Below are 22,560 nucleotides of genomic sequence, written 5' to 3' on the forward strand. Positions count from 1 at the left end.
AAATGCAGAACGTAGAAACATCTAACTGGTTCTGGTTTCCTTTCAAACGTATATCCTTGTCCTGACTACAGACGCGGACATGTCCAAAGCAGAGGATGGGCGTTGGAAGAACCAGGATGATGATTGGTGAGATTTGAAAAATTCTCTTTTCTCTTAGTTTAGTCTTACTCTGTTGGCAAAACGACTTTCTCAAAAAGTATGTTTATGTCACTTAGAGTCTACAGAGTGTATAATTTGGTTAGTCATAAAATGAGAATTGTGAAAAGAGAGCTTAGAATCATGGGAGTCCAGCTTCTATCCAATGCATGAATCCTCTGTATAACAGCTCTTTTAGTGGCCAGGAGTGTACAACTTCATGAAGCAACACAATGCAGTGTTGAATATGTGTAATTTCTAGAAAGTTCTTCATTCTGGTGAACTTCAAATCTGTCCTTTTGTTACTCCCAGTGTTCGCAGTGCTGCCCTCTTGAGGTATGCAGGTGAAGTATTTTTCTTCTCTGGGATAGGTATTTTAGGATAGTTGCCTCATCTCCTCTAAGTCTTCATTCTCCCAGAACACTGCTCTGTTTTCCTCCTTCACAGGTAAGATAAGCATACAGATAAGTGTCTGGTATGGGAGAAAGTAGAGACCATAGACTAGAGAGTCTGGAAATAGACCCAAATACATATGAAAATTTAGTTCATGATGAAAAAAATGACATTTCAAATCACTGGGGAAAAGATGGATTCATTGACAAATAATTCGAAGATAATTGGTTGACCATTTGGAAAACAATAAGAATTGGATTCTTACCTCATCACTCCTTATACCAAAATAAATTACACTTGGATAAAATATTTAAAAATAAAAAATGAAACCATTAAAAATGCTAGAAAATATAGCTGGATTTTGTTTCCAGTAATTTTGGAGTGGGGAAGGTCTTTCTAAATTTGATATCTAACAAAAGCATAAAAATGACAACAAACTGGAAAAATATTTTTATTACTTATGATAAAAGGCTATCTTCCTTTATCTACAAAGAACTTTTAAAAGGAACAATTATGGAGTTCCCAGGTGGCCTAGTGGTTAGGATTCCGGGCTTTCACTGCCATGGCTGGGGTTCAATCCCTGATCGGGGAACTGAGATCCCACAAACCACGTGGTGTAGCCAAAAGATAAATAAATAAAAGCAACAGTTTAAAAAGGTGAACAAACAGAAAATGAGCAAAAGTTTTAGAAGGTAGTTCTCAGGGAAAAAAATACAAATGGCCCACAGACATTAAAATTTATTCAACTTTTAATTTTATTTTACTTAAAGAAATGAAAGAATTTTAAATGAGTGAGATACCATTTTTCATATATCAGATTGGCAAAGATTAAAAAAAATTTTTGATAATACCCAGTGTTGGCAAATTTGTAGGGAAATTTCATACAGTCATGGTGGGACTATAAATTGGTGCAACCTTTTTTGGAGGGCAATCTGGCAATGTCAAAATTTTAAATGCCCATGTCCTTTGGCCCAGTAATTTCACTACTAGGACTTTTTCTTTCATTTTTAGGACAATTTTATTTAATTTCTGTATACATATACGTAAGTGCAAAAATGTGGTTGCATCGTACATGTTCTTTTCTTTTTTTTTTTTTTTTTGCAGTACGTGGGCCTCTCACTGTTGTGGCCTCTCCCGTTGCGGAGCACAGGCTCCGGACGCGCAGGCTCAGCGGCCATGGCTCACGGGCCCAGCCACTCCGCAGCATGTGGGATCTTCCCAGACTGGGGCACGAACCCATGTCCCCTGCATTGGCAGGCGGATTCTCAACCACTGCGCCACCAGGGAAGCCCTGCCCTTTTGATTTTTAACTGTAAACTCTGCATCCTCAAGTCCTTTCCCCTGTGGTCCCTTTCTCAGAATTCACTTTCATATCTTTAAATAGAAATATACCACTTGGCAAAAAACAGGCTTCTCACTGATAGCTAATGATACTCAACTAACATTCTTGTCCGGTCTTTGTGCAGTACGGACTGAGCAGCTTGTGCCTTCTAATTTTTCTTCTCCTACCCTATTGTGATCTTCATTTCATAAGCCCTTAAAACCTTTTTGCATTTCAGAAACTCTGATTGATGGTTCTTTCCATTTGAGATTTTTGACATTTGGTTGCTTATGACATTAGTAGCCTTTCTTTAAAACAGAATGTATTTTATTTTGCAGTTGCATTCTTACTGTGGACTCAAGCAGTGATGAAGAACTTGATTACTGTAAGTAGAGTCCCCTCAAAGCAGTAATTTACAATTTAAAGCATAATTTAGCCATGTCTCCGTAGAGATGACTAAAATGTGATTTGGGACATTTGATGTAAGCTGTCCTAGGTTTGTCTCCTCTAGGGTTGGTTCTAGATTGGCAAAGCAAAGTTTATTTCCCTACTATGAGGAGCAGAGGAAGTTCTTTGTGCTTCTTTTCCAATTTGCTTCCTTTACTTTTTTCATTCAAGGTCTCCTTACATTTATTTCTTCTCTCTCATGGGAGATGTAAGAGTCCACCATAAATTTTGACCAGCTGTAATTTATGGACTTTGGTTTTAGGGAGTTAAAGACATGGGTAACCAGATTTGATTATGCTTCAAATGCTTTCTGATGCCCTGTTTCTCTCTCTGTGTCAGTTGTATCTGGAATGAACCTGCAGAAAAGGAACATCAGGTGAGTAGGAGAATTAGTGAAATTTGACTTTTTTAAGGAACAATGTTCCTGGTAAGATGACTTAAGAATAAACATCACATTTTCTCTGTGAATCCTATGTTCAGGGTCATAATGGGTGTTTGGTCTCACAACTGGGTTCAAAATATATTTCTTATCCATGGCCCATTATTTAATTGGGCAGTTTCTTCAGAATGTCTCTCTGGGGGGCTTCCATGGTGGCGCAGTGGTTGAGAGTCCGCCTGCCGATGCAGGGGACGCGGGTTTGTGCCCCGGTCCGGGAGGATCCCACATGCCGCACAGTGGCTGGGCCCGTGAGCCATGGCCACTGAGCCTGCGCGTCTGGAGCCTGTGCTCCGCAACGGGAGAGGCCACAACAGTGAGAGGCCTGCATACCGCCAAAAAAAAAAAAAAAAGTCTCTCTGAACCATCCCTTAACTTCCAGTCTCTACTATAAGGCCTTTATCAGTTTTTACTCTTGTATCTGTGCAGAGCTTTTTTTTTTTTAATAAATTTTTATTTATTTTTGGCCGCCTTGGGTCTTCGTTGCTGTGCGCGAGCTTCTCGTGGCGGTGGCTTCTGTTGTTGCGGAGCATGGGCTCTAGGTGTGCGGGCTTCAACAGTTGTGACTCACAGGCTCTAGAGCACAGGCTCAGTAGTTGTGGCGCACGGGCTTAGTTGCTTCACAGCATGTGGGATCTTCCTGGACCAGGGCTCAAACCCATGTCCCGTACATTGGCAGGCGGATTCTTAACCACTGTGCCACCAGGGAAGCTCCCGTGCAAGAGCTTTTTAAGTGGGCTCCTCACCCTGATTTCTTCCTTCTCTGAACCAGTCTGTATCGCACTTCCAGATTAATCTCCTGAGTCACTGCTTTGATCATACTAATTCTCTATTCAAGTTGCTTATCATAGGGAAATCAAACTGGTAAACCCAGTAGGTAAAGTCCTCTGTGATCCGGCTCTAACCTAACTGTCAGCATTATCTACTACTTTTCCTATTTAGGAGCCCTCTGCTAGATGAAGGGGTGTTGCCCAGGTGCCAAACTATAGGAAGTGCTAAGAAAAAAAAAATTCCTGGAATAAAACTGTAATAACTGTGGTTTCCACATCAACTCCTTGAATTCCTGTAGAAATATGAATTGACCATTCCTGTCCCCCACCCACCCACCCAAGGCGAAATAGTGCTGTCAAGTGGGAAAATGTTTTTCTAGCTAGTTCTGATTTACCTCTGTTGATTATTTTTGCAACATGCAAGCCACCAAGCTTGACACCAATGTGTGAAAGTGATTTAAAGTCAGCAGTTGCAGTCAGCTGAAATACCGGAACTGAATAATGCATTGTATAAAGCTATCTATTGGAAACGATCAGTTTTATTATTTATACTTTTAAAGTTAGGTCTATTGAGGAATGACTTAACATACAGAAAAATTAGCCCTTTTTGGGTATACAGTTTGATGAGTTTTGACAAACGTATGTGGTAGTGTAACCATTACCACAGTCAAAGATGCAGAATTTCCATCACTGCCCCTTACATTTTATTTTTATTTATTTATTTATTTATTTTTTACATCTTTATTGGAGTATAATTGCTTTACAATGGTGTGTTAGTTTCTGCTTTATAACAAAGTGAATCAGTTATATATATGTTCCCATATCTCTTCCCTCTTGCGTCTCCCTCTCTCCCACCCTCCCTAACCCACCCCTCTAGGTGGTCACAAAGCACCGAGTTGATCTCCCCGTGCTATGCGGCTTCTTCCCACTAGCTAGCTATTTTACGTTTGGTAGTGTACATATGTCCGTGCTACTCTCTCGCTTTGTCACAGCTCACCCTTCCCCCTCCCCATATCCTCAAGTCCAGGCGGTAACAAAGCACTGAGCCGATATCCCTGTGCCATGCGGCTGCTTCGCACTAGCCCTTGCTGCTTTTAATATGTTTTCTTTCTGTTTAATTTTTGACAGTTTGATTAATATGTGTCTTGGCGTATTTCTCCTTGGATTTATCCTGTATGGGACTCTCTGTGCTTCCTGGACTTGATTAACTATTTCCTTTCCCATATTAGGGAAGTTTTCAACTATAATCTCTTCAAATATTTTCTCAGTCCCTTTCTTTTTCTCTTCTTCTTCTGGAACCCCTATAATTTGAATGTTGGTGCATTTAATGTTGTCCCAGAGGTCTCTGAGACTGTCCTCAGTTCTTTTCATTCTTTTTTCTTTATTCTGCTCTGCAGTAGTTATTTCCACTATTTTATCTTCCAGGTCACTTATCCGTTCTTCTGCCTCAGTTATTCTGCTATTGATCCCATCTAGAGTATTTTTAATTTCATTTATTGTGTTGTTCATGGTTGCTTGTTTCATCTTTAGTTCTTCTAGGTCCTTGTTAAATGTTTCTTACATTTTGTACATTCTATTTCCAAGATTTTGGATCATCTTTACTATCATTATTCTGAATTCTTTTTCAGGTAGACTGCCTATTTCCTCTTCATTTGTTAGGTCTGGTGGGTTTTTATCTTGCTCCTTCATCTGCTGTGTGTTTTTCTGTCTTCTCATTTTGCTTATCTTACTGTGTTTGGGGTCTCCTTTTTGCAGGCTGCAAGTTCGTAGTTCCCGTTGTTTTTGGTGTCTGTCCCCAGTGGCTAAAGTTGGTTCAGTGGGTTGTGTAGGCTTCCTGGTGGAGGGGACTAGTGTCTGTTGGATGAGGCTGGATCTTGTCTTTCTGGTGGGCAGGTCCACGTCTGGTGGTGTGTTTTGGGGTGCCTGTGGACTTATGATTTTAGGCAGCCTCTCTGCTAATGGGTGGCGTTGTGTTCCTGTCTTGCTAGTTGTTTGGCATAGGGTGTCCAGCACTGTAGCTTGCTGGTCAGTGATTGAAGCTGGGTGCTGGTGTTGAGATGGAGATCTCTGGGAGATTTCCACCATTTGATATAATGTGGAGCTGGGAGGTCTCTTGTGGACCAGTGTCCTGAAGGTGGCTCTCCCACCTCAGAGGCACAGCACTGACTCCTGGCTGCAGCACCAAGAGCGTTTCATCCACTCGGCTCAGAATAAAAGTGAGAAAAAGTAGTAAGTAAGTAAGTAAGAAAGCAAGAAAGAAAGCAGGGAGGGAGGGAAGGAAGGAAAGAAAGAAGGAAAGAAGATAAAGTAAAATAAAATAACGTAAGGTAAAATAAAATAAAGTTATTAAAATAAAAAATAATTATTAAGAAAAAAGAATTTTTTTAAAGAAAAACAAACCAAAAAAAAACGGATGGATAGAACCCTAGGACAAATGGTGGAAGCAAAGCTATACAGACAAAATTTCACACAGAAGCATACACATACACACTCACGAAAAGAGGAAAAGGGGAAAAAAATCATAGATCTTGTTCTCAAAGTCCACCTCCTCAATTTGGGGTGATTCGTTGTCTATTCATGTATTCCACAGATGCAGGGTACGTCAAGTTGATTGTGGAGCTTTAATCTGCTGCTTCTGAGGCTGCTGGGAGAGATTTCCCTTTCTCTTCTTTGTTCTCACAGCTCCTGGGGCTCAGCTTTGGATTTGGTCCCGCCTCTGTGTGTAGGTCGCTGGAGGGCGTCTGTTCTTCGCACGGCGTTAAAGGAGCAGCTGCTTCGGGGATTCTGGCTCACTCAGGCCGGGGGAAGGGAGGGGTACGGAGTGGGGGGCGTGCCTGCGGTGGCACAGGCTGGGGTGAAGTTGTACCAGCCTGAGGCGCGCCGCGCGTTCTCCCGGGGAAGTTGTCCCTGGATGCCGGGACCGTGACAGTGGCGGGCTGCACAAGCTCCCCGCAGCGGGGGTGTGGATAGTGACCTGTGCTCGCACACAGGCTTCTTGGTGGCGGCAGCAGCAGCCTTAGTGTCTCATGCCCATCTCTGGGGTCCGTGCTTTTAGCCGCGGCTCGCGCCCCCGTCTCAGGAGCTCCTTTAAGCAGCGCTCTTAATCCCCTCTCCTCGCGCACCAGGAAACAGAGGGAAGAAAAAGTCTCTTGCCTCTTCGGCAGGTCCAGACTTTTCCCCGGACTCCCTCCCGGCTAGCCGTGGTGCACTAACCCCCTGCAGGCTGTGTTCACGCCACCAACCCCAGTCCTCTCCCTGCTCTCCAACCGAAGCCCAAGCCTCAGCTCCCAGCCCCGCCCACCACGGCGGGTGAGCAGACAGGCCTCTCGGGCTGGTGAGTGCCGTTCGGCACCGATCCTCTGCGGGAATCTCTCCTCTTTGCCCTCCGCACCCCTGTTGCTGTGCTCTCCTCCGCGGCTCCGAAGCTTTTCCCCTCCGCCACCCTCAGTCTCCGCCCGCGAAGGGGCTTCCTAGTGTGTGGAAACCTTTCCTCCTTCACAGCTCCCTCCCACTGGTGCAAGTCCCGTCCCTATCCTTTTGTCTCTGTTTATTATTTTTTCTTTTGCCCTACCCAGGTATGTGGGGACTTTCTTGCCTTTTGGGAGGTCTGAGGTGTTCTGCCAGCGTTCAGTAGGTGTTCTGTAGGAGTTGTTCCACGTATAGATGTATTTCTGGTGTATCTGTGGGGAGGAAGGTGATCTCCACATCTTACTCTTCTGCCATCTTCTTTACGATCCACCCCTTACATTTTAAATGGTATGTCATGGATCCTTAGAAATATTCTGGTTTACAATATTATACATTATAGAGCCCTTGTTTAATAATAAATTTAAAAGTATCCAATTTTTAAGTAGAAAAATTGGTTTCTTCCTTCCTCCACTAGGTAGATGTTGAACAAATATGTAAAGAAAATCCATTTCAATGGGTCTGCCAGGAGTGCCCACAGATCTTGGTCCAGACCCAGGAGGCTTCTGTATATGGGATATTGTAGGAAGGGTGAATTTGGGGAGGAGGTGATGAGTTCAGTTTTGGGTATGCTGAAATTGAGGGGCCTATAGGCAGGGCTGATATTCAAAACATTTACAGTCAATAGATACAAACAGGGATTAGTCAGGATGGCTGCCTGACTGGTTCGAATAGACACCATCAGTAAAACAGTTGGTGAGGCTGTACCTGTGGAGACTGACTAAAAATCGGCCCTCCCCACAGGAGGAGGAAGCTGGCACTGTGGAGCGAGAAGTTAGAAGCAAAGTTGGGCTGGCGGATGGATAATGTTTACCCAATCCTTAGGAATTAATTGGATTGGCATGAAAGGGGTGTGGATAAAGCCTGGGAACGAGTGAGGAAGAGAATTGAGTGAGAAGGAGTGGGCAAAAAAGGTGAGAAGAGAACCAAAACCAAACAGTATCCCAGAGATCAAGAAAAGAGAGAATTTTAAGGATGGAATGAATGGTCAACAGGAGAGCAAAGGCCCATCAACTTGGCAGCTTAAGCTGTGACAAAGCGAGAGAGAGGCATGGACATATATACACTAGGACACGTAAAATAGGTAGCTAGTGGGAAGCAGCCGCATAGCACAGGGAGATCAGCTCGGTGCTTTGTGACCGCCTGGAGGGGTGGGATAGGGAGGGTGGGAGGGAGGGAGATGCAAGAGGGAAGAGATATGGGAACATATGTATATGTATAACTGATTCACTTTGTTATAAAGCAGAAACTAACACCATTGTAGAGCAATTATACTCCAATAAAGATGTAAAAAAAAAAAGTGGTGAATATGGTGGAAATGGATGAATAGATTTGTGCCTGTAACTGGTACAGACAAGTCCTCTAGCAGTGTTTTAAGTAGTTTTCTGTCTCATCATAAAGGTATATCACACTTATTGTACACTGTTTGGGAAATACAGAAAGGTGGAGAATTTCAGCCTTCTGGAACCTCTGACCCAAATACCTGGGCCAGCTGAGAACGACGGTCCCAGAGGCGTGCTCACCACCGGCATCCTGGGTGGCACAGGGATACTGCTGAGTTGGACTCCTGCCAAAGCAATCCATCAATTAGAGAGGGCGGTGCTGGCTTCAGGCTGCAAAGAGTGGCGCCCAGGAGAAATCTCCCTGCCGAGGCTGCCTCTCTGTATCTGTGGCAGGGGGATCTCAACGTGGATAAAGAGAAATGGCAATTAAATAAACCTTTCCTTAATCAATTTCCCCCTGCGCCAAAACTATTTGAACACATACCGTCTGACAGCCCACTTCAGTCTCTCAGTACTTGACACATTCCTCCTTTTGAAAGGATTGAGACGGATGGAAAGATGGAAAATCAGGAATAACAATTGAGGAGTTCCGGAGAAGGGGAACAGAGTTACTGTGGGAAACCAACAAGTCATTTCAAAGTGATTATGCTCATTGGAACAAAGGTAGAAAATGCCATGAAAAGAAGAATGTTGCATTCATGCTTCTCTTTTGTTTTTCCCTGTCTCATCACTCAGCTACGTGGTGATCAACTCAGACTCTGACGATGAAAACCTCTGTGAGCAAAAGAGAGCTAAGATAGCTGAAATACATTGCAAAGGCAAGTATACTACTAACTTAGAGAAGATGCAGCCTCACCATGCACAGTCATCTCAGGATGAAAGTCAGCAAATGTTCTATTCTGAATAATTTCGTAGTGAGTGCCACTGTTTTTTCCTCCTATGTGCTGGATATGGATATGGCTGGGTTCCCCGCACCGCCTGGTCAATTTCCTAACATAGCAGCAACTGTTCTTGCTGCCTTAGACCCCAGGCATCGCCCTCAGTAGAGTTCTTAGCTACCCAGCGTTACATCGCGGGAGCAGAGGGAAGTCAGGAACTCAGCCTGATTAGCGTGAAGGTTGCCCTGCTCCTCTGCCTTCCGCTCTTTTCCTCTTTCCCTGTATGTGGGGATGACAGAGAGGAGGAAGGAGGAGTAAGAGACAGGGGCGCATTCTTTCCAGCCTGATGGAGGCTCATGTGTGAGGCTTATGGGCCAGCTGGCAGTGACTTCTCAGAGGAATGCTTGTTTTCTCTGTCTAGCTGTTTGTCTTTGCCTTTTGCTACCCCCTTTATATTTTCTAGAGAGTCCTGTTTTTCTTAGAGCCTGTTTCCCATAGCAGGTCCTTGCCTCTTAGGAGTCAGAGGCCCTCATCACCTTTCGGGAGGCACGGAGTTTTACTCGCAGTTCAGAACCTGCTCAGTGGGTGTGAGACATAGGAAGACTAGGAGCTTCTTAAGCCTTTGGGATAGTATTTTATTTTTCTTTATTTTTTATTTTTCTTTCTTTCTTTCTTTATTATTATTATTTTTTGCGGTACGCGGGCCTCTCACTATTGCGGCCTCTCCCGTTGCGGAGCGCAGGCTCCGGATGCGCAGGCTCAGCGGCCATGGCTCACGGGCCCAGCCGCTCCGCGGCATGTGGGATCTTCCTGGACTGGAGCACCAACCCGTGTCCCCTGCATCGGCAGGCGGACTCTCAACTACTGCGCCACCAGGGAAGCCCGGGATAGTATTTTATTGATCTCTGTTTGCTAAGTACCTGGTGTAGGGCATGAGACACAGGCACCTACTTAAAGTACTGGCACCCTTAAAAATACTGGCTACTTATTTGATAACTACCTCAGATATACCACTGATATCAGAGAAGGGAAAGGAGAGGTGGCTTGGAACCCGCATTTCCTACTGTTCCACCACCTGTCCCCTCTCATTTCCTTTTTCCCTCCTCTCTAGCTCTGAGTGGATTGCCTGAGCAGGACAGAGGTCCAGGTGCAGAGTAGGGGGTATAACATGACAAGCTACTGTAATGCAGAGGGAGCCCCGAGGGAGGTAGCTTTAGAGTAGGAGCCTGAGTGACAAAGCCAGAGGCCAGTTTATCACCATAGGCCACCAGTTGCTAACTCCTTGAATCAGAAGATCCATCGTCTTTTGAGGATGAACTTTCAACTAAGGCTGCTCTGACCGGTAGCATCCATCCCAGTAGTGGGATGAAGAATGCTTCAACAGGACTGTCTTTGTATGTTTCTTTACTGTTCTCCACATGCCATTTCTTTTGTTATGGTAGTGAATTTAGGCAGTTTTACGGGAAAAAAGGCCCAAGGAGCTTAAACACATACTTCCAACCTCACTTGAAACCTTTGTCAATGTACAGAGTCATTTTTTACAGATTGTAAGCAGTGTGTCCCTACTTTTTATTTATTTATATTTTATTGAAGTAGAGTTGATTTACGATATTGTGTTAGTTTCAGGTGTGTTAGTTTCACAGCAAAGCGATTCAGTTATACACACATGCATATATATATATATATATATATATATATATATATATATATATTCCTTTCTTCTGTTCTTTTCCATTATAGTTTATTACAAGGTATTGAATATAGTTCCCTGTGCTATACAGTAGGTTCTTGTTGTTTAGCTATTTTATATATAGTAGTGTGTATACGTTAATCCCAAACTCCTAATTTATCCCTCCCCCCAACACCTTTCCCCTTTGGTAAACAGAAGTTTGTTTTCCAGGTCTGTGAGTCTGTTTCTGTTTAGTAAATGAGTTCATTTGTGTCCCTACTGCTTAGAATTTCAGCTGCAGGTGGGAAAACTTTAACTCTTCTAGGAAGGATGACTTTTTACCATAGGAACACCCACTGCTTTCTCTTTCCTTATTGCATATCTGAAATTTTTTGATAATTAATTTAAATCATAGATGAGACTCAAAATATATTATCCCAAATCTGCAATTTTAGGATACAGAGTTTTTTGCACCATAAAGATATTTTCACAACTTGCTCATGCTGTGGTTTATATTTTTTACATCCAGAATCATAGAAACCTAGAAGTTGAACCCTGAGCAGACTGCAGAGAGCTTGAGTCTTAGGCACGTTGCCCCTGGTATCCAGATAAAGGGATGGATCCTCAGTGAGGGCAGGGACAGTCTCAGTGTTCCCAAGGCCTTTCAGTGCTGGCATCAGAACTTAACTCCTTACTCTCACATCAGTGGTTTTGAGAGCTTCGGACTTATGGACTAGTTAAAAAATGAAATTTTGGTGACTAACATAGAGTTGCCAATTTTTAATTTGTCTAATGATGGAAATAAACTCCAACTACCATCTATCACCATAATTTCATAAGGTAAAGAGCACCAAAAGTTTAGTCAGGACATAATCTCAAAATAAAGGACAGTCCTTTAAATTATAGAAAGCTAGCTTGATAGGGGAAAAAGAAAAACAAACCCACTTTATTATTCTGATTTCTCTTATTTTGCTCTGGCCCAGTGAAAATATACAAGTTTCGGACCTGTGGGAACCCCTGAGCACCTACAGAGAAATGTGATTTGAAAATTGCCTCTGGGTTTGGATTGCTATTTTATCTGTCACTGTTCTCAGTAAAATAAAAAAGTAATAGAGGTAAAATCGTCTAAATAACTGATTCTTACCTAGGATTCATTATATCACAGTTCCTGACTTGTTTAATTTTTTTAAAAATTTATTTATTTATTTTTGGCTGCACTTGGTCTTCGTTGCTGTGTGTGGGCTTTCTCTAGTTGCGGCAAGTGGGGGCTACTCTTCATTGTGGCGTGTGGGCTTCTCAGTGCGGTGGCTTCTCTTGTGGAGCACGGGCTCTAGGCGCTCAGGCTTCAGTAGTTGTGGCACGTGGGCTCAGTAGTTGTGGCTCGCGGGCTCTAGAGCGCAGGCCCAGTGGCCGTGGCTCACAGGCCCAGCCGCTCTGCGGCATGTGGGATCCTCCTGGACCGGAGCACGAACCCGTGTCCCCCGCACCGGCAGGCGGACTCTCAACCGCTGTGCCGCCAGGGAAGCCCCTGACTTGTTTAATTTGTGCTCAATAATCTGAACTTGAGTTGAGGGTGTGGGGGTGGAGGGAGTATGTTTATACATCATTGTGTCTCTTGAATTTCAGATGAGATTCTGGAAGTGTCTGATACCGATGAGCAGCCACCCCAGGAGTCTCCAATACTTATCACTGATGATGATGATGATCATAATGATTTGGAGGGCCCTGTGCTAATAGAAGATGATTCGTGTGATGAGGACCAAACTCCCTCAAATGAGAAAAAGAAGAATGAGTTTGCTATCTCCCTACACAAACCATCTTACGATGTTGGTAAGCAGGATCTTGGGGAAAATGTCTGCCAGCCACCAAGTGATGATCCTAAGGCTGAGCTAGAGATTTCAGTTGGAAAGTTGTCAAGTGATGAAGAGCCTGTACGTTTGGTGGCAAAACCAAGGAAAAGGAAAAATAAAACCAGACACATACCTGTGACACCTGGTAAGCCAATCAAACCAAGTATGCCTGTCCCACTAAGGCTAGCGCCACAAGTGGGTGCCCTTTCCCCCGTATACGTCTGTCTTGTCGAGTCTGCTTGTCCTGTCTACTAACCCTCCGCTATGTTTCAGCAGCTTCCTAGTGGCCAAGGGAGGCAGCCATCCCAGTGAGAAGGCTCTTTCTGGGAAAGGGCGAGGAACACCTGTGTCGTCCTCATGCTCCAGTGTCTTAGTATCTGCCGTTCCATCCATTGGCAGTGCTTTTTCCCTGCAATTTTTTGTCCTGAGGATATCCCATTTTTCTTAGGATCCAGCCCAATTGCCACTTGCTGTAGAAAGCCGTAAGTCCGAGGTGCTCCTCCCTCCCAGGTTCCCAAAGTTCCTAGGCCCTGTCACTAGTAAAGCACTTACACAACTGTGTTAAGTACGTTTCTGAATCTGTCCTCCCAGTAGATAGTGAGCCTTTTCTTTTTCTTGGCCACATCACATGGCATGCGGAATCTTAGTTCCCTGACCAGGGATCGAACCCGTGCCCCCTGCAGTGGAAGCACAGAGTCTTAACCACTGGACCGCCAGGGAAGTCCTGATGGTGAGCCTCTTGATGGGAGGGCTCTCACTCATCCTTTAGTCTCTCCTGGAGTCTAGCCTGGTACTTGGCACGTACTAGACGTTTAATAAGTTTTTTAGATAAATGAATGAAGGGCACTAACTCCTGATACGTGAATTTCTGGCTAGAGCGACCGGCAGTATGGGTGCTAGACAAAAGGGGAAAGATTTGGCTTGCACATTGGATGAAGGTGCCACCTAGGATGGGGGCCTTTTCCTCAGAGTGAGTGCATGAGTTATGCCACACCATTCCTGGTACTGCACGTGCCTCAGTCGCCCCCACAGTCTAACCTCCAAAGGCATATTCATGTAGCCTCATAATAGTCCTCAGCGCCTAGGACAGAATCCTATCCCGCTTACTCTGCTTACTCGCATAGGTGAAATCTTTCATGCAGACTAACGGAGGAGGGTGCCCACTTCCGAGAGAAGCGTTGAGTGTATATGTGCTGCCCTGGGCTTGGCTGTGAGGGCTCCTCCTGAGATTACCTTTCTGTGAGTTGCTGGTTGGTACCAGTTTTCAGGGTACAAACAAACTACTCTCTTTTCAGTTGTTAAAAGAGCAAAGAAGCATGGGACTTTAAAGAAGAAACCCGGAGCAGCAGAATTTGAAAAATGCGAGCCTGGGTATGTACGTACTGCTCACGGTCAACGGCACAGGAGTTGAATGCATAGTTGTCACGTGCAAAGCTGTCCACTGGTCACGTGTGGGGGTTTTCAAGGGGATGAAGAAGTCTGCTGGGGCGGGGGGGGGGGGGGGGGGGCGGCGGCACAAGTTTTACCTCCCTGAATGGGGAGGGCAGAAGCGGCAGGAGGAGGAGAGGAGGAAGGGGGGGGAGGAGCCTCGGTGCCCTCCCTCCCCCTCCCCCAACAGAGCCGGGGCGTGGGCACTCTGCACAGATTTCAGCGATTCCGGGCAGACTGGAGCCTTTTTACCCTCCCCTCGCCACAGGAGCTCTGGCCCCTGAGGTTTCCTTTGTCCTTCTACTCAGATTAAACAATGATGTGTAGCTAAAGATCCTTTTTTTCAGGCCAGATACAGCCTCATGGCCACCAGTTTGCACTGAACTAAAAGCAAAGGCAGTGGGAATGGTGAGAAGGCAGAACAGATGTGTTCCCATCCATTGGAATTGGGGGGAGGCAGTCAAGATTGTCTTCCAGGGTTTTCTAGTGTTCTGGATGAACCCTTATTCTTTTTTTTTTTTTTTTTTTGGCGGTACACGGGCCTCTCACTGTTGTGGCCTCTCCCGTTGTGGAGCACAGGCTCTGGACGCGCAGACTCAGCGGCCATGGCTCACAAGCCCAGCCGCTCCGCGGCATGTGGGATCTTCCTGGACCGGGGCACGAACCCGTGTCCCCTGCATCGGCAGGTGGACTCTCAACCACTGCGCCACCAGGGAAGCTCCTTCTTGCAAATTTTTAAAGCTTAAACGTTAAGGTGAAATAAATAGTCTCTTTATCTTTATTAAGCTATATGTTAGATATTATATTGATACTGAAAACAACAGGTCATTTAGACCACAGACATGTTAATGCTCAAAGGAAGCAAAAAAAAAATGGATTTTCTCACTTAGGTTCCAGGAACTTCTCACTTTTTCTCTTAAAAATATGATATAGTGAGCATACTTTTCTTTGTTTTTCTGTGCATTCAGGAGTAATTTATACTTACATCTGAGTTATCTTACAAAAGAAGGGATATATTTGAAGGACTGTACGTTTCTTTTTTTACCTGTATTTTGGGGCAATAAATGCATCTATTTTTAAACATATGGTGTTTTCCTTTTAAGAAATTTATTTATTTATTTATTTTTGGCTGCGTTGGGTCTTCGTTGCTGCGCACAGCCTTCCTCTAGTTGCTGCGGGCGGGGGCTACTCTTCGTTGCCGTGCGCGGGCTTCTCACTGCGGTGGCTTCTCTTTCTGTGAAGCACGGGCTCTAGGCACACGGGCTTCAGTAGTTGTGGCTCGCGGGCTCTAGAGTGCAGGCTCAGTAGTAGTGGCGCACGGGCTTAGTTGCTCCGTGGCCTGTGGGATCTTCCTGGACCTGGGCTTGAACCCGTGTCCCCTGCATTGGCAGGCGGATTCTTAGCCACTGTACCACCAGGGAACTCCAATAATTGCATCTTAAGGGGAGAAGAAGAATGATGTGTCAGGCGTAGGGGCAACAGAGAAACTTGGACTTGAGCAGAGAGGCTCTCTGTTTCTGCATTTCTCTTTGGTTCGGCGTGTCATGTCTTAGATGGGTCCCCTTGCAGCAAAGCTTGTTCTCTGGATTCCTAGATCCATTTTTAAGCTGCTTTGCCTCTAAGGGACATGTGTCTTGGGTAGAGTGTGACAAATGAAGGAAGAAGCTGCTCCTTTGTGTCATTGTCCTCTGCCTCATATCAGGAGGCTGGCCTGTTTGGGCTCTTCTCTGTTGCCTTGCTGCTTCCTGTTTCAGTCTGTAGGCTTCCTGTTGTGCTCAGCATTGTTCCTGTGCAGGCTGCTTGCTGGTCATGGTGTCTGATGCATGCGTCTGGGGTCTTGTTGGTTCCTCTGATGTGGAGATACTCAGTTTGCAGTAAAGCAGCATTACCACTGAAGTGAAGGCTTGCTAAGCCACAAGCTGCTTGATGTGAGTATAGACACACGCAGGGATCACGCTCTCTGCTGAGGTCTGCAGATGGTTTAGGTTTTTATCTGCCACCTTTTCTGATGCAAATTTGCTTTCAGGACTAAATAATTGGAGGCAGAAATATTAGTCACCCTTATCAGACTGTGGGGCAGAAGTCCGTTACTTTAGCTGCCTATATCTTCTCTGGTACTTTCCCTCTGTCTCCACCCTGGGCAACTCTCATAGGGTTTTATTTTGTGACTTAAGGGTTAATGAGCGTCTTGGCAAAATCTCAGTCTCAGGGTTTCAGGTCAGAAACACTTCCCTCTGTTTGCTACTGGTTTATCATCTTTTCAGCTCTGTGGGCTCATCTCTTTGGACTCGTGGATTGTTCCAGCCAAGATAAAAACGTTTCAGTTTAGGGGCTTCCCTGGTGGTGCAGTGTTGAGAATCTGCCTGCTAATGCAGGGGACACGGGTTCAAGCCCTGGTCTGGGAGGATCCCACATGCCGTGGAGCAGCAGGCCCGTGAGCCACAACTACTGAGCCTGCGCGTCTGTGCTCCGCAACAAGAGAGGCCACGACAGTGAGAGGCCCGTGCACTGCGATGAAGAGTGGCCCCCACTCGCCACAACTAGAGAAAGCCCTCGCACAGAAAGGAAGACCCAACACAGCCAAAAATAAATTAATTAATAAACTCCTACCCCCAACATCTTCTTTAAAAAAAAAAGTTTCCGTTTAAATAAATAGATATTACATGTGTGAGTTTTTTATGGGCTCGGCAGTATTCTTTGTGCATCTGAATTAGGCCTTGAAAGATGGGGCAGCAATAGTGGTCTAATGGAAATACCGTGAGATTTGGGTCAAAAGATTCAGTGTCTGTGAAATTTGGGTAAGTCATTTAACCTCTGAACTTAAGTTTCGTCATGTGCAAAGTGGAGATGGTAAGAATAATAGTAGCTTCTTTGGAGGGTGGTCGTGAGGATTAAATACGATGATGCAAAAGGAAGTTCTTAGCAAATGATGAAGTGCTCCACAGAGGGTGGGTCTCAGTAGAGGTGGAGGTGTGGCCATTCTAGGCCATGGACAAATCGGTTCATGTCCAGGGAACATTTAGGTTGCCCAGTTTGGCCAGAGTGGAAATGATAGCTGGAAACAGAGGTTGGAACCAGGTTGACCTGGGCCTTGAATGTTAGGCCAGACAGTCAGTGAAAAGCCAGGGAGGGACATCATTGGAACATGGCCTAGGAAAATTAATCTGCAGAGGTGTGTGTGTGTGTGTGTGTGTGTGTGTGTGTGTGTGTGTGTGTGTGTGTGTGTGTGTGTGTTTGGATTAGAAGAAAAAGAGCCTGGAGGTGAGGAACACAGCGGGATGCTGTAGTAGCAAGGCATAGAGGGGAGGACAGGAACTTGACCTAGAATGGTGACAGCAGGGTGGAAAGGAGGGGCTGGCTGGAAGAGATGATGTGAAGGAGACAGTGGTCTGTCTTTGTGCCTAGTTGAATGTGGGGTGAGGGAAAAATGAATTGAAAAAGTCTCTGAGGTTTTTAGCCTGTTATAACAGAAGTTGAACCATTAAACACATTTAGCAGGAGACATACTCCGGTTAGTAAGTTGGAAATTTGCACTGGGCAGTTGTAAACGCAGATCTTAGGAAAGAGGTGGAGACTGCAGATCCAGATGTGGGATGACCCCTGTTGAGGTTGGAACCATGGGCTTCATGTCTCTGACAGTGTGCGGGGAGTGACGAGAAAAAGGCTATGAATGGAATCTTATAGGAGATGCCCTTGTAGCAGGAGCTGGAAGGAAGAGGGACCAGCAAGTCTTCCCTAAGTCTCTCTTGACATGACCTGTATGTATGCATTTCTTCTACTGATTTCTTTCCCTCTACAAAACTCAGTTGAATTTACCTTTGCAGGCATTCTGAGTGCAAAATACCTGGGTGTTTCTTGCGTGGCATTGAGAACTTAAAGCAGTATTCTGGAAAGAATTTCAAGCAAAATAAGGATGAACTGGTTCAGAAAATCTACGCTCTGTGTAACAGCTCTGTCTTTGATAAAAAGGTAGACTCGATGAAATAAGCACTTACTGAGCACCTGCTGTATGCCCAGCTCTCTTGGGAGCTGGAAGGTGTGCAGATGTACTAATTGTATATTTCCTGCCCTTGAGAAGTGTCAGTTTAGATGGGGAGGGGAGTTGAGACATGCATACGTGAAAGACACAGAATGTTTTGTGGGTTACAGTATATGGTCCAGACTGTTACTACCACAGGTGATCAGCAGAGGGAGAAATCACTGAGAGCCTGAGCGGTTGGGAAATAGGATTGCCTGGAGGGAGTGAGACTTCTTCTGGGTCTTGAAGGATGGTAAGGGGCGAGAACAACAGAGGAGGAGGAGAGGGCAAGTGTTGAAGCTTGACTATCTGGAAGAGAGGGTTCGTGTTGAAGGATACTAGGAAAGAGCTGTGGGACCTTAGGCAAGTTACTGAGCCCCTGTTTGCTCATCTGTAAAATAGGGGCAGTCCTAGTACCCTAGTCCCTACCACCTACTACTTCACAGAATTACCATTAGGCCTGGATAGGCGAATGCCCCTGAAGTGCCTAGAACAGGGCCTATGACATAGTGAGCAGTACATGTTAACTAGTGTAGGGCTGGTTAATGGAGGGCCTTGGGAGTCGGGTTGGAGGAACTTAAATTGAAATCAGTAGGCACCACTGCCCAGGGATGGGATGTAACGTGGAGTGCCTGCTGAAAGAAGTTGTTCTGTCAGTAGCCTGTGGTGTGGACTGGATCGGAGAGAATTTGGAGGCAGAGAGACCTGCGGTCATGAGGTTTTCCAGAGTTTATTGACTCTGGTGACAAAACTTCCTGCAGGGAATGTTCTTAGATCTTTCTAAAGGTTCCCCAGCCTTTGGTGCCCTTTCTGATGACAGTGGTGTTACATCAGATAACTCTGATGAGTGGAACCTTAAGTGTTCTGAGTTGCAGTTTTAGTTGTGCCTCATGGCTCTCATGCGCAGGCTCCATCTCCTAGCCCAGCAGAAGTGTCCTTCTCTCCTTGGCTGCCCCTGACTTTTGTCTCCATACAGGGGAGCACAGAGCCTGCATTCACGTGCTTGCAACAGTCTCATCTTTACGTGGGCTTCAGCTTAGGTTTTATTCTCCCCAGAATGTTAGATTTGCAAAACTCTTGAGTTGATATTTTCTGGTCTGCTTAGAACCACTTTCTGATTCGCTCTTGTTTGCTTTTTGTTCTCAGATGCCGGAGAAAATTGACATCGGCTGGAATAAAAAGATGCTGAGAACTGCTGGTTTATGCACCACTGGCGAGACTCGATACCCGAAGAGGCAGCGTTATGCTAAGATTGAGATTTCTCAGAAAGTCTGCGATTCTGCAGGTGATGGCAGGAGCTGGGCAGCTCCCCTGCTGCACTTACATCCGATATGGCGCCTGGGAGGTTACTCTTGGGTGCTGGTGTTCTCTGGCCGCCTGTGTCACAGCTTTCCCTGTCACTCCTGGGTGGACAGGCCTACTGTGTGTTGCTTAGAGGACATTATTATTGGATGTCTCACCACCACCAAGAATCCAGTTCGTCCATATTTCTACCGGGCCTAACTTTCTCTCTGCAGCTCCCCACTGCCAGCGGCAGCATCTCCATCCTCCCAGTAACTGAGGTTCAAGGTCCCCTATATCTAGCCAATCACCGGATGTTCATAATGACTCTCCTATTATCATCATTCCTTCTCTGTCTTTGCCTCTGCCTAGCTATGGACCCTCATCACCTCACTTTTCTCCCTGCTCCATGCAGTTTCTTGCTAGGAAACCTTGGGCTTGCCAGTGCCTCGAGTGTGGCTTTCGAGGCCATCGTACTTTGCCCCCCTCCATGTGGCCAGTCTTGTCTCTCACTACTCCACCTGTGCTCCAGCCAGGCTTTCTTCACGCTGGCTTTCAAAATGGACCACATGCTTTCCTGACCCCAACCTTGGCTCACCTTCTCTACCACACCTAGAAAGACCTTGATAATTTTGCCAGTCTAGTCAATTGATCTGAGCCCAGCTCAGATCCCAGCTTCTCCACGGAGCTTCTCCTGACCAAACCCCACTTTATGCTCCTGGAGGGCGGCGACCGGGTCTCAGCTGGATGCATTTCTAGCAGTGTCCCACAAAAAGAGCACATTGGAGCTTTTCCAAAAACACTTGCTCCGCTGAGGCTCTCTGCCATTAATAAAATCGGGTTGAATTCAGTAGAAATTTCACCTTCAGAATCCTGGGGCGATAACACTCCTGCCTGCCCACATATGCTTATGTGTCTGATGGGGTGGAGAGTCTAGGGGTGGTTGGGTAACAGACCAGAAGGGAATCGGTTTAAGCCTCATGATTTCATTTCATTCCTCTTCTAAGACCGACTCCGGGATACTTTGGTCCATGAGATATGCCACGCAGCCTCCTGGCTGCTCGATGGCGTCCGTGATTCTCATGGTGATGCATGGAAGTATTATGCCCGAAAATTGAATATGGTGCACCCGGAGCTGCCCAAGGTCACCCGTTGCCATAACTACAAGATTAACTACAGGATTCATTATGAGTGTACTCGGTGCAAATTCAGGTAAGACCCTTCTCCTCAGACTTTTTCCAATTACGTTTTTACTATGGCCTCCACGTAGTCTTCAGTGGTTTTATCAGGAAGTACATGGCTATCTGACTTGAGGAGTAAAACTTCTCTACTCCTTTCCATGTCTTCTTTCTCCATTCTCTTCTGCTTTGAGCCAGCCTGACCACGGCCACTGCCTGGTGCCCCACTTGCTGAGATCCCACAGAAGAAGTCTGGCTGTGGGCTCAGGGGCAGCAGCTCTGAGAAGATGCGGACGTACAGTGACTGATTTGTTTGCTGTGTGGTGTCTCTTTCCTCCTTAGGGTCGGCCGCTACACCAGATCACTGGACACCGAGCGCTTCATCTGTGCCAGGTGCCGCGGCTCTCTGGTCCTTCTGCCATTAACTCGTAAAGATGGAACCCCCATTGAGCCCCATGTGAGACCATTTGCCAAGTATGTGCAGGAGAATTACAGAATAGTCAGGAAGGAGACGGCAGGGATAGGTCATGGGGATGTGATGAGAAAGCTCAGCAAGGATTTTACTGCCAAAAAACAAAGCCAGGTTCGTTGAGGTTATCTGAGAATGTATTTGTGTGAGGTGAATCATCTATTGGTAAGGAGTTTTAGAAAGATATCTTTGATGCTGTGAAGTTATGAATATTAGAATTTAAATCCTTCTTTAAAAGTTTCCTTTTGTTAATGATGTTTGTTCTTCACTAAGAGTTCTGTTGCTAACCATTTTGTGCTGATACCCAAAAGCACTTTTGATCTACCTTGGGTCTTATTTAGATGCTGTAGTTTTAACATGTAGAGCAAAATGCAAAAGAGAAATGATGTCTGGAGAGTGGCACGTTGAGAGAATGAGGCATGCTGAGAAGAGAACAAGTTTTAAAGACAGTACTTCAAAACCAGAGCTGCTGTCAGATGTAACCTGTTACACCTACCTGGAAGTGAAATACAGACATGTTTCATGAGTTTAGTTGCCCTTGACGTTGTATGAAGCCACGTGAACAATGTAACTGTTCATAAAATAAAAATAAACAAATGTTTTCTGCAGCTCACTTGTTAGCAAAGTCTGTTCATTGACAACCCATGTCCAGAGCAGAACAAACCCTTGGGTCTTTGTCTAAGACCCCGGACCTCTCAGGCTCTCCAGGATGTGTCTGGAAGAACAGCCTCCGTTTAGGGTTTCTCTTGGATTTTTGTGACTGCCCATAAGCACTTCAACAACCTCCCCACTTTTGGGAGCTGTCTGGGATGTAGACTGGAATCAACGTTGTATTTGTTTTCTGTTTCTGCCAAAACAGTCTGCCAAAGCAGATTACCACAAGTTTAGTGACTTAAAACAACACAAATGTATTATCTTACAGCTCGGGAGGTCAGAAGTCTGGCGCAGACCTCATAAGTCTAAAATCAAGGAGTGGGCAGGGCTGCATTCCTCTCTGGAGGCCCTGGGCGGGGGAATCAATTTCCTTCTCTTTCCACCTTCTAGGGGCTGCTTGCATTCCTTGGTTTGTGGCCCCCTTCCTCCATCTTCAAAGCCAGTGACATCTCTTTTCTCTGACTATCTCCCCTTCTGCCTCCCTCTTTTACTTTTAAGGACCCTTGTGATAACACTGGGCTCACCCAGATAATCCAGGAAAATCTTATTTTAAAGTCAGCTAATTAGCAACCTCAATTCCCTTTTGCCATGTGAGGTAACATTAACATATTCACAAGTTCTAGGGATTAGAGTGTGGACATTTGGGGACTTGTTATTCAGCCTGCCTCAAACATCTTTACTAGTCTAGCATCACTGATACTTTTTTATAGGCAGGATGTGTTATTCTGTCATCTGCCTTCCATCTTTCCTTCATTTTGCAGATGCTGAGAGTGTTCTTTCAGTGGCCACAAACTGAAGCCTAAGCACAAGTATAGATGGGATCGGGTATGTACACAGGGTGGTACGCGCTCCCGCAGCTAAATCCTTGGGTCCCTCTTCAGTCCC

General features: G+C 45.5%; 1 protein-coding gene across 1 annotated transcript; it reads left to right on the forward strand.

Moving 5' to 3' along the window:
• Positions 1 to 79: 79 nt before the first annotated feature.
• Positions 80 to 21,144, forward strand: GCNA (germ cell nuclear acidic peptidase; the record flags this gene model as incomplete). The annotated part of the gene is made up of 8 exons (XM_082865112.1): positions 80 to 126; positions 8,986 to 9,026; positions 12,424 to 12,792; positions 13,943 to 14,018; positions 17,900 to 18,044; positions 19,240 to 19,378; positions 20,382 to 20,586; positions 20,895 to 21,144. The coding sequence occupies 8 exons, from the start codon at positions 80 to 82 to the stop codon at positions 21,142 to 21,144; spliced, it is 1,272 nt and encodes a 423-aa protein (XP_082721238.1).
• Positions 21,145 to 22,560: the final 1,416 nt, after the last annotated feature.

This window comes from Leucopleurus acutus (assembly GCF_964270905.1).
Source record: "Leucopleurus acutus genome assembly, chromosome: X".
Classification (NCBI taxonomy): domain Eukaryota; kingdom Metazoa; phylum Chordata; class Mammalia; order Artiodactyla; family Delphinidae; genus Leucopleurus; species Leucopleurus acutus.